Genomic DNA, 14,134 nt, shown 5'->3' with positions numbered 1-14,134 from the left:
AGTCATAAGCATATTAAAGCGTGAAGGTCGTTATCATGATATTCATTTGGCTCATATGTCTTACTGTGAACTCAAGTTGCTTTAAAATATGTATAAGTTACAATCCTCTCTCAAAAAATTAGTTTTCATTACACAATATCAAGTATATTACTTTGAGCCATTAATATTGCTCCAATAGTCGTCATCAATCAAATACGATGTTCTTTTCAAAAATCAAATATATTACTTTGAGCCATTAATATTGCTCCAATGGTTTTCTCATATGAAATACAATCTCTTCAAAAAATCAGTGTCTTCACACATCATCAAATATATTACTTCACGAGCCATCAATAATGCTCCATTAGTTTCTCATATTAAATATAATCTTCTCAAAAAATCAGTGATTACATCACACACTATATATATTACTTCACAAGCCATCAATAATGCTCCAATAATTTTCTCATATCAATACAATATTCTTCTCAAAAATCAGTGTCTACATCACACATCATCAAATATATTACTTCACGAGCCATCAATAATGCTCCAATAATTTTCTCATTAAATACAATCTTCTCAAAAATCAGTGTCTACATCACACACTATCAAATATACTACTTCACGAGCCATCAATAATGCTCCAATAATTTTCTCATATCAATACAATATTCTTCTCAAAAATCAGTGTCTACATCACACACTATCAAATATACTACTTCACGAGCCATCAATAATGCTCCAATAGTTTCTCATTAAATACAATCTTCTCCTCAAAAAAATCAGTGTCTACACCACACTCTTCAAATATATTGCTTCACGAGCCATCAATAATGCTCCAATAATTTTCTCATATTAAATACAATCTTCTCCTCAAAAAAATCAGTGTACATCACACTCATCAAATATATCTTTGTAAGATGTTATACGTGCAGTAAAAAAATAAAAAAAATAAAAATTTAAATTAATAAGAGGATAGAGAGATAAATCAAAGGATAAATGACGAACACAAAAACAATATAGATAACAATACAGTCTGCTTTAAAAGAAATTAATAAATAGAAGATTTTGACAAGAGAATCACAGATATGTAAATACGAGACTTACACAAACAAACAATATGAATACAAAGAGAAATCACACTACGATTGTACAAACATAACTATATACGACTAAACAAAAAATTTCTAAATGATCTAGAAGTCCCTACCGAACAAGGCTGGTCTACTCGGACCTTATTAGGACTAGGAGAACAAAAAGAAAATCCCTAAAGATCCCTATCAGATGAAGTGAAATGGAACGGAACAAATAAATTGTGCCGCTTCAGTCTCAAAACATAAGACAGACCCACGCCGACCGCCCTATAAGGTAACAAAGATAAAAAATGAAAATCTATTTAATATGGTTCCAAGAGTTATCAATCACTAACTCTATATATAATCAACTTCAATTACTGCTATACCACAGCAAAATCATGTACTTTATTAATCATATGAATATATTCAATCCTTAATTGTAACTTACAGACTTTCTTTTGTAGACTGATGTAGATTAATCCTCTCTTGTAGCTTGTCAAATACAAATACAGCTTGAGTAGTTCAATAATAATCCATGGGTAAGGTAACTAAATAATCCGATTGAGAATACACATCAATGTGAGCATCAAAGTAGTAGTAAAATAATCCAGTCATATGCCATAAGATGGCTCAAATGCTCAAGTAATGTCAAAAAATATTTTCGCTTGACCTTTACAATTAACACAAGTCCAACAGGTAATCCAAATAATCCAATAAGATAATCCAAGAGGTAAGTGTAGTAATGCAGGCACGTGTTATTTCTTAGGCGTACAACAATGACTAGGAGAGCGCCAATAGGTACAAGTTAGTCCAACTTCAACGTCAAAGATCAATAATCCAAAAGTACTTGAACATTCATATAAATAATCCAACAGTACCTAAGTGGAAAATTTCAGCTTAGATAATCCAAATATGTAAAGTCTCTGAAAAATTTAGAATGACCATAAGTGAACAGAGGTCTAAATGGAGGACCTTCTTTATAGCAATGTAAGGTGAAACCTCGACAATGCAAGAACGTATCAAAAGTTGGTGACGAGCGCTCACGTGGAAACGATGTATCAGCTGTCTTCGAGCGACGCCTTGAGTTTTTCACCCACACAAATGTATCATCTGTCTTCGGTTTCTGCCGATGGTGATGTCACGCCGTGCTAAATCTCAAGATGTCGACAATAGTGGAGAAATGAGCATTGACCAGGTTTAAAATATACAAGTTATTGATGTTAAGTTCGAATTGGTCAATGATAAAGTGGACTCTAGTAAATACGGGTCAGGTCAACCGGTGAAAAAGTGCAGGCTCAGGTTAGTTCAATGATGATCTACTTGAATACTTGTGACTGGTTTCGCTTGAGTGGTGTTTGAGTTGAGTCCGGGCGTGTCTAGAATACAACATACTGGCTACCAAAAATGTAAATGAACGGTTGAATATTAGAGACTGATTGAATGGTGTAATATTGTAGAATGCGAATGTCGTGTAATACTGGGTTCTTACTTCCTGAAGTACTCTAGACACGTGACGAGACAAACACTATACGACTGACTCAAGTCCGTTCAGCAGACAACATGAAGTTTATTTACAACATAATAATAATATACTGCACACCTTGTTAGTGCTACAAGTCAAGAAATAATAATCCTATCCGCATAACAGCGGTATCAAAAGTATCAATCACGTCCGCATCTCAGCGGGTAACAATAAGCACAATTACTACTAGTGACACTGGAGCTTCAACTATAGATATCCATTGAAATACGAATAATACCTTAATATCCAATAAGCACATAATGAAATCAACTCTCAAATATTATTAAACAACAATCATGCTATATACATATATACACCAGTCCAGGAAGAAACGTCCAACCTCCCTGGACCGGGAGCAAGACCTTACTGACTTGACTTGACTGAACTCAAAGTCAACTTTTCATTCTACTTCCTGTTTTCTACATCAGGAATTCCATGTGTCTTTCAAACTCTTAACATGACGTGAACTTTAGATCATGCAATGTCAACTAAGACTGTGACAGAGACATGAGAGCCTCAGGCATCAGTGAAAGTATGTGGGAAAACATAACCAAAGACCGGAGTGCATGGAGACAGACTGTGCGTGCTGGGACAACCCTTGCTGAGAACAAAAGAATTGAAGCGGCTTTAATCAAGAGGGAAAAAAAGAAAGCTGCCTTGTCTGCTAGCCCTAAATCAGAGGCATACACATGTACGAATTGTGGCAAAGTCTGCCGTTCTAGAATTGGCTTGATTAGCCACACCAGATTCTGCCCCGTCTCAAGATTAAGCCAAAACCAGTGACTCACTTGGGCACATCCATTGCCTTTCGAAACAAAAGGAGCCATATATAGTGTTACCTCTGATTAGACTTATCTATACAAGACAAAGAGAAGAGATGCCTAGAAATTAAGATGCAGTCCTTAATATAAGAATTACATTCTATAATTTAGCACATCATATGTGTAAGCTACCTTGAGTGGGTAAAGCTCTTCACTCACATGAAAATCAATAGAAAAATCAAGAAAAAGAATTGAATGAAGGCCTACAAGCGAAAGGTCATAGAAAAACCTGAGATAGTAAGTGAATGCGTTTTGAGTGGCTAGAAGGGCAGTGTGTGTGCCTGTGTAAGAAATGACCAGTTGATCTTCATTGTAAATGGTTGAGTGAACAGCAAAGAAAGTGTGTAAGTCAGGACTGTGTGTAAAAGTGGGTCAGACTCATAACAAGATGCTGGAGTAAAGGAGACGAATGGAAGACTAAAAAAATTCAATGTGTTAATTGAGACTCTTGTTGTTATAGTCTATTACAAAACCTTTCACCTTTCACAAAGTAAAAGACCCTCTTCTTTAATTCATAGCAATGTAATAGATAGCCTATAGGGGTGCACCGGATAGTCGCTCCGGCTTCTGTCGAATATTTGGCCTTTTTTCCCCATTCTACCATATTTGGCTCCGGTCGAATATCACTGCCAGGTAATTGGCCGAATAGTAAAAAGTACACCTATTTAATATGCACAAAGTGGACCTCCTTCCATCAATGTCTGTTATAGAATGTATTAATGTTAATATTAAAACATAATAATGTGCTTAAAAATAGAGCCTACATGAATATGTACCAAACATCAAATATTATAAAGACAAGGTGTGTTAATATAAATAGAAATGAAACTGTACATTACATATGTGTTTTACATATAGAGCAACAAATGGTATGCAATTTCATTTTGTCTTGACCTTTGAGGGGGTTAGTTAACATGTTAAGATGTTATATCCCTTGACTACGTCATGCTGTGCGGGTATATCTCCAGATGTAGAAATGAACAACTCCCACCCCTCTCTTTATTTGTTTAGTCCATCACATTGAGTCTATTGATAGACAGGTGACAACAATTCAAATACGATGGATGTAGGTTTAATGCCAGCATATTGACACTCTCTAGAGGTCACACCTTACGAGAGAGTTTGTTTACTTATTAGTAAATCATTAGTAGGGGGGTGGACTTCAAGCCACACCTCTATACGGGTAACCAGGTATATCTTCAGGGGTAGAGATGAAAAACTCCCACTCCCTTTTATTTTAGTCGATCACATTGAGTTCAATGATTGACAGGTGACCACAAGTCAGATACGATGGAAAGGGGCACACAGGGGAACTGAGTTTGTTTACTTGGTAGTAAATCTTAATTAGGGAGCCACACCTCTACACGGGGAACTGGACAATAAGTTTGCTTATTTGTAGAAAAATCTCAATCATGTGACTGTACTAGTGGCCACACCTCTTCCTGTGTGCCTAGTTACTTGGATATAAATCTCAGTTAGCTGGAATAACTAAATGAGTGACCTTTTGCTACACAGAACAAACTCAAAGCATAGCCCAGTTATCCAGTAACTAATTATTTTGTAGAAAAAAGTACAAGTCTCAGATTTGTGTATATTGGCGTAAAAAACACGACCAGGCCTATCTTTAAACACCCCTATAATTTTATTTCACTCAATTTACTGATAGAGATTGACCATTTTTAAGCCAGAATGGAAAAACACAATGTGCTAAGGAAGCATACTACACTGTAAATAAATATTACGGTTGATCTAATTTTCCTAACACCTATAGGCTTATTACCGTGCCATTTTGTTACAGTTACAGAAACCACAATAAAATCAGAAATAATTAAGGAAGATGTGTTTTTTTACATAGGCATAGGTTCTTTGCACAATAAAATAAAACAAAGATGTGCATGTGAAGAAAGTTCATTTCATTGTTTAATTCTATTGACTTATTTTATAATGGAAAAGCTTACAGTAAAGGTTAAAATCACATAAAAGAAATTGATCTACGGCACGCAATTAAATCTAGCAAAGAAATAACAAACATATACTGGAGTGTTAAGAAACACTTAACCCCTGTAATTAGTGTACGGGTATACTAAGTCTACATGCTTGATTGACCAGGCCAATCCTTTTGCCTGACAACCACTCAACACTGTTGCATATGCCCAAGGTAAAAAAAAAGTGTGATAGTCAACACCATCAACAATACAAACTACACTAGGACTATATGTGTAAGCCCACTACATCTATCTGACCAGGTTGTTACAATCAGTCAAACATACAGTCTATTTATGTTCTTTTTTGGTAGGGAGGGTGTGGAAGAGGTTTTTTTTCTTCTATATTTGGTTTTCCTAATGCTCTTAGACCTATACAACTGTAGATCTAAACAGATCTCAATAACAGGCCTAAAGACTACAATTAAAACTATGTTTCGGCACCATCTAAGGTTCAAGCTATAAATAGGTATTATTGATGCTCCCGCTATTAACCTAATATTTACATCAAACGGATTAATCTAAAACAATAAATATTGATCTACAACGCTTCAGATTCCAACTAACGCTTCAGATTCCAACTATTAACAAACAGCTATTATCAGTATAAATCCCTTGAAACCAGAACCAGAAGCGGTCTTTGGACTTTAAATTTAAAGTCTGATGATCAGCTGTTGGTCTGAAATTCATGAATACATACATCTACCCACTATACAAGCCAGATTTTACTTTTGAAAAATTTACTTTAGTAACTAGTTACATATTTTCATTGACCCTCCCACACACACCCTCTACAATTGGTCGCACAAACACAGACACTCATGCTACACAGATTAGTTAATTAGGCAGGGTTGGGTTAGGGCCCTAACTTTAACCAGTAACAAGAGTTTAAAACAATAAGGCATATACAAGGAAAAAAAATAATATAGGTGTTATTTAACAGTTTTGCTAAATTTTCATCAACACAAGGTATTTACAAGACATGTAGATATCCAGATTCGGCTGAATATCATATTTTACTATTCGACAATATTCAGCTCCGGCCAAATATAAAAAAGTACTATCCCATGCACCCCTAGAAATAGACCATATGATGTATTCTTAGCAAGCCTTACATCTGATAACAGAATATATTTGTAAATGGAAAAAAAAAAAGGATTACCTCGTTTCCATCGCCTCTGTTTCCTTCATCTATTTCAGCAGTTCCTTTCGTCCAGTATAATTTTTCATCCACTATAGGAAACATAAAGATGTTAAGAGGTGGCTTAGTAAAGCATTCTGGCTTAAAATACAACTACATTCTTGATTCTGAAATCAAGAAATATCAATTTTAATATTTAAAAAAAAAAAAAAGATATGTTGTATGCATAGTTATTTGCTTGTTTCATAATCTAGAAATCTAGAACTTGTCAAAAAAAAACAACAAAAAAACAATTAATCAGTTTCAATAATAATACATTCTGAAGTGGATGTTGTCATCTGTGGAGAGCTGATGTGTTCCTCATGTTCGTCCAAGATCCTCTGACTTTTTATAGCCTTTTGGGACCTGAAAGAAGGAAAAAATTTCAGAATAAAAAAAATAAATTTTGCACTAGTTTATTTTGTCTCTTAATTCAGTCTTTAAAAATCTGATCAGCTCAAATCAGACTTAATGTTGGATATTGGTGCCTAAACGGTTTTAATATTAATCCCATATTATTATTATTTACAAGCACATTTCAGTTTGAACCTTTGTCCAATGGCTACTTTTTTATACATTCTATAAGTTGCAGATATTACATTTTGGATTAAAAACAAATCACAATTGTGAGTGGTCAAACTGTAATGTACCAGGTCATGGAGTCTCACATAATCTCAACAGATTGTGAGTGGTCAAACTGTAATGTACCAGGTCATGGAGTCTCACATAATCTCAACAGATAATGCCTTAGGCCTGGCAATACACTTATCAATCTAAACAATGGTTTTATATCCAACTGTTTTTTAAAATCAACTTAAATACTACTAAAATCAAACATAAACTTTTCAAGAATGCACATCAATTAAGAGGAAAATGACAATGCTGTAAACATATAAGACAGACTCATGCCAAAGGGAAGGACAAAACAACTTAAATGCACCTTAAACGTAGGTCCATGTCCTGGTATGATAAAGTCAGTCATCTCCAATATGGTATATCTTGATTGCACCTGGAGATTTGGTCGCTCACTTTTTTTTTAGCCAAAGGGAGGGGGAGAAAAGATCACCTTCACAATAAAATAAATCCCCTGTGAAACACAAAATTGAAAAAACATTAAACATCAGTTTGAAAATAAACAGGAGGCCCAATGGCTGAACAGTAAAGCCCTTGGCTTCTGAACCAGGGGGCCACAGAAACATATGCCCTTACATCATATTGCGTTTGATTGCAAGGTTGGAAAGGGAACTTTAACCATACTTTTAAAGCTGGATAGTACAAATCCTTCAACATGATTTTCTGTGTCAAGCAGAAGGTTGTACTTTTCGTACACCAAGTAACAACAACAACAAAAAAACAACCAGCCAACCCAACTAATACTCCAAGATTAGCCTTCTTCACCACCACCGACACATCATTTCCTGTATGACCAGGTGTTGGCCCTATTTCTACATCCTCATCTATGTTGAAGGGCATCCCCTGCAGGAAGAACAAATAAGACCTGCAGTATCAAGAATAAATAAAGAAAAGTTTATCCATAATGTGCAGTGACGCAGGGTAGGACTCAGAAAGATATTTGTAAAAAAGTAAACATGAGATATTCACTTAACTGATGGCTTCTTCAAGCTATTTCAAGATTGAAACGTTTTTATTCAAACAAAATGATTTGTATTTTTATTTATTAAGAAATTAATTTGTTCTGATTTTTTATACTAAGTTCTATTTTTTTTTATACTAAGAAATTAGCACATAGAAAGGATCTGACATATACATTCATCATACTCTGTGTTGCCCCCTGAGGAAAGGATAATGATGACATTCTAGGTAGTTAAGCACGCAAAGATATTTAAAGAAATTAAACGTTGTATGCAATTATTAATGGCAAATGAAAAGTAGTTGATAAAACAAGCCAGTTGCTTTATTTACTAACAAATGAATGAAATAGGGAAAAAATTACTTAGCTCTATTTAAACAGTCAGTGTAACAATGAAGTTTTCTATTTCTTATCTTGTTTTACACAAAAATAACTCAAGGATATCAAAAGTAAACATCATCAATACAAATACATAAACATGTTCAAAATGCAAGCCAGTCAACAAACAAAACTTCAACTTCAGCATGTCAAAAAATAAAAATGTCTAAATCAGGCTCAGTGGCGTAGCTACCAATGTGCGGGTGGTGCGGGCCGCACAGGGCACCAAGTGGAGAGGGGCACCAAAATTCTCCAAGTGTGTATCAATTTCCATGAGATTTTCAGTAAAAACGACTAATTGTATGGACACGAACAAATATAAACTACTGTATTTTAAACATGAGCTAACGATTTATCAACTAGTCATGTCGCTATTTTGTTTCATCTCCTTGACTATTTCTTCCATACAATGTAGGCTATAGAACAGTTTGAATCTAATTTACTAGATTTATTTCGGACACACGGTACATGTTGTTACTACACTGATCGATGCTTTGTAATATAAAGAAGAAGAAGAAGATAGGCCAACCTTTTTTTACTTCATTGTTTAGTCCATTGGTTCAATCTAGATATTGAGTTTACACATATATTTCTAAACTCTAGCTCTAAACAATTGTTTTAGTTTATTCATTTCTTAATGATTCTTTATAGTTTAATTTTGGAAATAATTCTATTGTAATGTCAATATTTTAAAATAAGCTAACCTTTGTTTTCTACGAGGTTTTTTTTAAACTAACTAATTAATTGTAATACTGTAACGAAAACAAAATGATGAACAATGCTCAAGACTGACTAGTCTGGCTGGCGCCTCAAAACCTTTTAAGCTCAGCGCCTCAAAACCTTTTAAGCTCAGACGGAGAAATCGGCATCTCTGGTTCTGTCCGGTCTGGGTAGACTATAAGGGCCCCATACCCAGATCTATCGGGGTCCCTCATTACCGACCCATCGGTATAACAGAAAATAGCATCTGATGGGTAGGACTTTAGTGTAGATGATGCCAAGTTTTGGAGTATGGCAGGTGTTAATCGCCTCTTGGTGGCTCCCTCTTGCCCTAAAAGGGACATGCTTATTTGTGGGGCCGGCTTCTCCTCCACGGAGGGCAAGTACTAATTATTCTAATTGGGATTCTGTCAGTGGAGAGCCCAGCTGATTTAGACAAATTGGCCGCAATGTGGAGGAACAATCGCATTTTATGCGGTTCCTCTCTCTCCACTGTCGCACTAATATTGAGGTGGGTAGCCTAGAGTCGCCCCTTTTATAGCGCTCGTAGGCCGTAAGTACCGCCCTCTCCCTTCTTAAATGTAAAGGGGCCACATTTGTTCAGATTTCAGCAGCGTTTGTTGGGCTTGTCCGAAAGGTGCCACAAATGAACCTTGTACTCGGTCGAGTGATTCGAGGGAAGTTTTACTAGAATATACTTGAGCTGTACTCAATTTGTGATCTGACTGCCCCTAAGTACAATGTGCGTAGCATGTAAGCTTTGGCACCCCACTTAGTGCTGGCCAGCTTTCTTAGTAACGCTAACTTCTCCGAGGCTTTTCTTTCAACTTCCTGGACGTGCTGGAGCATTGACAACTTTCTATCCAGGGTTACCCCTAGATATTTTGGCGTGTTTTCACGTTGGAGTCGCAGCCCACCGAGTTGAAGCTCGAATAGAGCCTTAAGAATGTCGATCCCTAGGCTGAACAGGGACCAGGTCGTTTTGGCAACGTTTATCTGAATCTGTCATTTGTCGCAATACGAGGAGATGGTTTGGAGGTCTGCTTGTAATGCCACCTGTATTTGGTCAGCTTTCTTGCCGGTTGACCAGAGGACAATGTGATCCGCATAAATCAGTTTCTTTGATAATATTCGCATACACCTTGTCACTCAAGGATCTGAAAAAGTTCAGCGTATGGACAGTCAATTCAGAGAGGCGTATAAACATCAAGAATCTGCAAAAGGAAAGGCTAGAAAGCTTTCAAAGGCTTGGTTTTTCCGGCAATGTCAAACGGCGAGAAAGTTCTTAAAAAGTGGACGTGTTATTCGCAAAAAAAAAAAAAAAAAAAGAATCCTTATTTTGCTTCCCCTGCACACTCTTTTCAACAAGATCAAGTACCAAATCTTCATTTAAAACCAAAGATGGATTCAATGAGTGGTGGAGGTTATCCCCAAAAATAGAAAAACATGAGACCAGCAGAGCTCACATTCAGTCATCACTTGCTTGGAGGGAACTTCACCTGAGAGTAGGGAACAATATTGACAACAAGGCCCAAGATTTGATTATACAAGAGACAAAAACCTGGAGAGTTAGTAAAATTACTATCAAAGTACGATCCTCTCTTGAGGGAGCATGTGCTTCGAACTAATCTTTGTTTCAGACCGAATACATACATGTCTCCACAAATACAAAATGAATTTATTACAATATTGGGGGATCACGCTAAAAAACAAATCATACAGCAAGTAAAACAAGCCAAATATTTCTCTATTATTTTTGACAGTACACCTGACATCTCAAAGCTGGATCGAATTTCCCAAATTTTACGGTATGTTGTCATGGACAATGATGGGGTGCAGGTTCGTGAGTCTTTTGTTGACTTCATCGACACAAAGGACACGCATGCTGCTGGAATCGCTGAGATGATTCTAGAGAAATTGCGTTTGGATGGCTTAGACATAATGGACTGCAGGGGTCAAGGCTATGATAATGCTGCGGTCATGAAAGAATTAACAATATTTGATTAATGAATACATATTATTTTGAAAAAAAAGTAAGGTTTTGCAATGTTATTAATTAGTTAGTTCTTGTTTTTTTATACAGGGGGTGGGGGGGGGCATCAAGATGAGGTACCGCACCAGGCATCATATACTCTAGCTACGCCACTGATCAGGCTACATCGTAATGCCATGGTATAGCAGAAGAGGAATTTAAATGGAATGTGATGAGTTGGATAGTTCGATTCTGTTTGAGAATTGCCTTAAGATTTGAGAACATTTATGAATGTTTGAGTGTTTAAGAATAAATTTGTAGAATAATCACATTTTCTGTCTACATTAAGATGTCTGTCCAATCTTCCCATAGAAAAATTACATTTAAGACCTGATTAGAATAATCTCTGAGTTTGACAAAGAGCTCTTCAAATGGCCCAGCGACTGATGAACTTTTACTTCACCAGCTATATGGATATTAAGATAGCAAAGGGAAGCTTCGCTAGTTGCATTATTATGTCTACAAAATCTTTATCTATGCAACTACTGCAATCGTAGGGGAGCAATAAAAAGAATTTAAACTGTGTCTGCACAAAACACTAAAAACAAACAAAAAATAATAGTCTGTAGATACCTCTTTCAACTCATGCAGTAAGTACTGATCATGTCGACAAATATCATAGCCTACACATTGGACAGCTCTAGAGAAGAGGTTGAGGTTGCCAATCTGTTCTATGTGTCCATTTAAGCAAATAACATAGTGGATGTCTTCAGGTTTCAAACCCTGGTCACTCAAAGCTGCAGAGCATACACAGATTCTAAATAGTAAAAAAAGATCTTAACTCTTATTTTATGTAAGTCAGATCTTATGTATGTGAATTATGTTGGAGAAAGTTATTTTAGGTTGTCAAAATGCAGGCCAGATGACTAGTCGCAAGAAAATGATGTACTGGAATTGTCTCATGAATGGCTTGGCCTCAAAGAGAAGAGTACTTGTCTTAAACTAAAGAGTACTTGGCCTAAAAAGAAAAGGGTACTTGGCCTCAAAGACAAATGCACTTGACCTTAAAGAAAAAAAAGTATGTGGCCTCAAAGGGAAGAGTACTTGTCTTAAGCTAAAGAGTACTTGGCCTAAAAAGAAAAGGGTACTTGGCCTCAAAGACAAATGCACTTGACCTTAAAGAAAAAAAAGTATGTGGCCTCAAAGGGAAGAGTACAGTATTTAAATGTTTTAAAGTAGTAAAAATATGAAGACAAATATAAATTGTGTCTAAACATCTGTTTTAGTTTAAAAAAACAACAACATTATTTGTACTGTGACAAGTGTTTTGAAGTTGATTCCTTCTCATGGTGCCCTATTGACTACTGATAAAACCATAAACAATGTATGGTCATGTTACAACATCATTTGTCCTTCATCTGGTGAATTATAAAGGGGAAAGAATCGAGCAAGGAGTGGACAGAACTGACTCTGTGACTGTCATTCTGAGTGCAGAGAGGGATGCAAGCAACTAGTAGACAGAAGAGATGGCTGCCTAGTTATTTTGGTATGTGTTTTAGAATGTCACCACTATGGTCCAAAGTTAGAACCAGACTGCTTTTATCCCTGCAAGAGGTTTTGGCTAGGACAGTATTTCTCAAACTGTGGGGAGTGACAATTTGAAAAAATGTGAAAGGGGGGTGGAAGAAAAACAGCGAGTCAATGAACATTTAATACCAATACATAAATTTGGATTCTATACATATTGTAAATATTTATGATAAATAAAATCAGAATATTGTTTTATAATAATATGTCTTCTTTTTCATTACATTCTAAAAGCCTTCATTGTAAAAGCCTACAGCGCTAAAAATTTCTCCAGCCAACTTAAGGCGGCACAAATGAAATTCTTATTGTTTTCGACCAGCAAATATTTGAGAAATACTTGGTTTGGAGATGAAAACTGATCTTAAAGGCTAAGCAAGAATTCTAGTGTGACCCACAGTCCCAAGAAGAAATAGGTAGGGTACCTAACTTAGTTGGGAAAAGTAAAGGCAGTTGGTCATTGTGCTGGCCACATAATCATCTGCACAATAGATTGCAAGGTTCGAAACAGGAACTAGTGAAAGATTAAAGCATGTTAATCATTTTTTCCAATTATGGTCTAATACTTTAAGTGCCTTTCTTTCTGAGAAATAGTTCAAATAGACATAAAATATCTGTCTGAATTAGCCAAAATGAAAAACTAAACATCTGTAAAAATGTTAAGAAATGCATGAGTCCAAGTATCAGTATTATATAAGAAAAGATTTTACTGGATGAAAGACAGATTTATAGACAATTAGCAATACAAAGCTATTTAGATGGAAAATATTGGATCTAAGCAATCCTACATGTATTCAGTAGGTGACCAAAGAAGTTCGGATACAAATCTAGTCTGGCCTATATAAAGTTCGGATACAAATCTAGTCTGGCCTATATAAGGTTCGGACACAAATCTATTCACAAAGATGTGCAGATCATCTAGAGCTAAATATATCCTAAAAAAGGGAAAATAAAAAATGAAAGTAAAATTAAAGTTTACCTTTGAGAAGTAAGTCCCTTTCCCCAAGGGTTCCCGGTATTAACAATAATGTTGCGGTGGGGACCTTTTAGTAAGTGTGACAGTGCTACATGATCTAACAGTTCCTTCAAAGTAAACGATATATTAATTAACATCATTGTAGATTTTGAAAAAAAAAAAAAAATATGTATTATACAGCAAATTTCATAATATTAATAAGTAGGAGAATAAATTGGTCTAAAATTTTATAAATCAAAGGAATGAATATTTTCTTATTCATTGGTTGTTGTTTTTTTAAATGTTGCTCTAGTATAAAAAAAAAATATGTGTTACCACATCTTTTCAAACTGAATCAAATTATGAACTTT

At 35.5% G+C, this 14,134-nt stretch overlaps 1 protein-coding gene across 4 annotated transcripts in view; it reads right to left on the bottom strand.

The window, feature by feature from the left end:
• The window catches only part of LOC129924978 (uncharacterized), a 45,279-nt gene that overhangs the window by 18,391 nt on the left and 12,754 nt on the right, over positions 1 to 14,134 (bottom strand). For 2 of the 4 annotated variants that reach the window (XM_056022776.1, XM_056022774.1), the window contains exons 3-6: positions 11,858 to 12,021; positions 7,504 to 7,650; positions 6,841 to 6,929; positions 6,546 to 6,616 (exon numbers count right to left, since the gene is read on the bottom strand). In XM_056022776.1, coding sequence (XP_055878751.1) covers positions 6,546 to 6,616; positions 6,841 to 6,929; positions 7,504 to 7,520 — 177 coding nt within the window. In that variant the 5' untranslated portion in view covers positions 7,521 to 7,650; positions 11,858 to 12,021. Of the gene's footprint in view, positions 1 to 6,545; positions 6,617 to 6,840; positions 6,930 to 7,503; positions 7,651 to 11,059; positions 11,245 to 11,857; positions 12,022 to 13,787; positions 13,892 to 14,134 lie in introns of those variants that run through there. The other 2 variants (XM_056022773.1, XM_056022777.1) reach the window with 2 other exon arrangements.

The sequence above is a fragment of the Biomphalaria glabrata genome, chromosome 3 (genome assembly GCF_947242115.1).
Source record: "Biomphalaria glabrata chromosome 3, xgBioGlab47.1, whole genome shotgun sequence".
Classification (NCBI taxonomy): Eukaryota; Metazoa; Mollusca; class Gastropoda; family Planorbidae; genus Biomphalaria; species Biomphalaria glabrata.
Note: the sequence above shows the minus strand (reverse complement) of the source record. Positions and strands in the feature narration are given on the sequence as shown.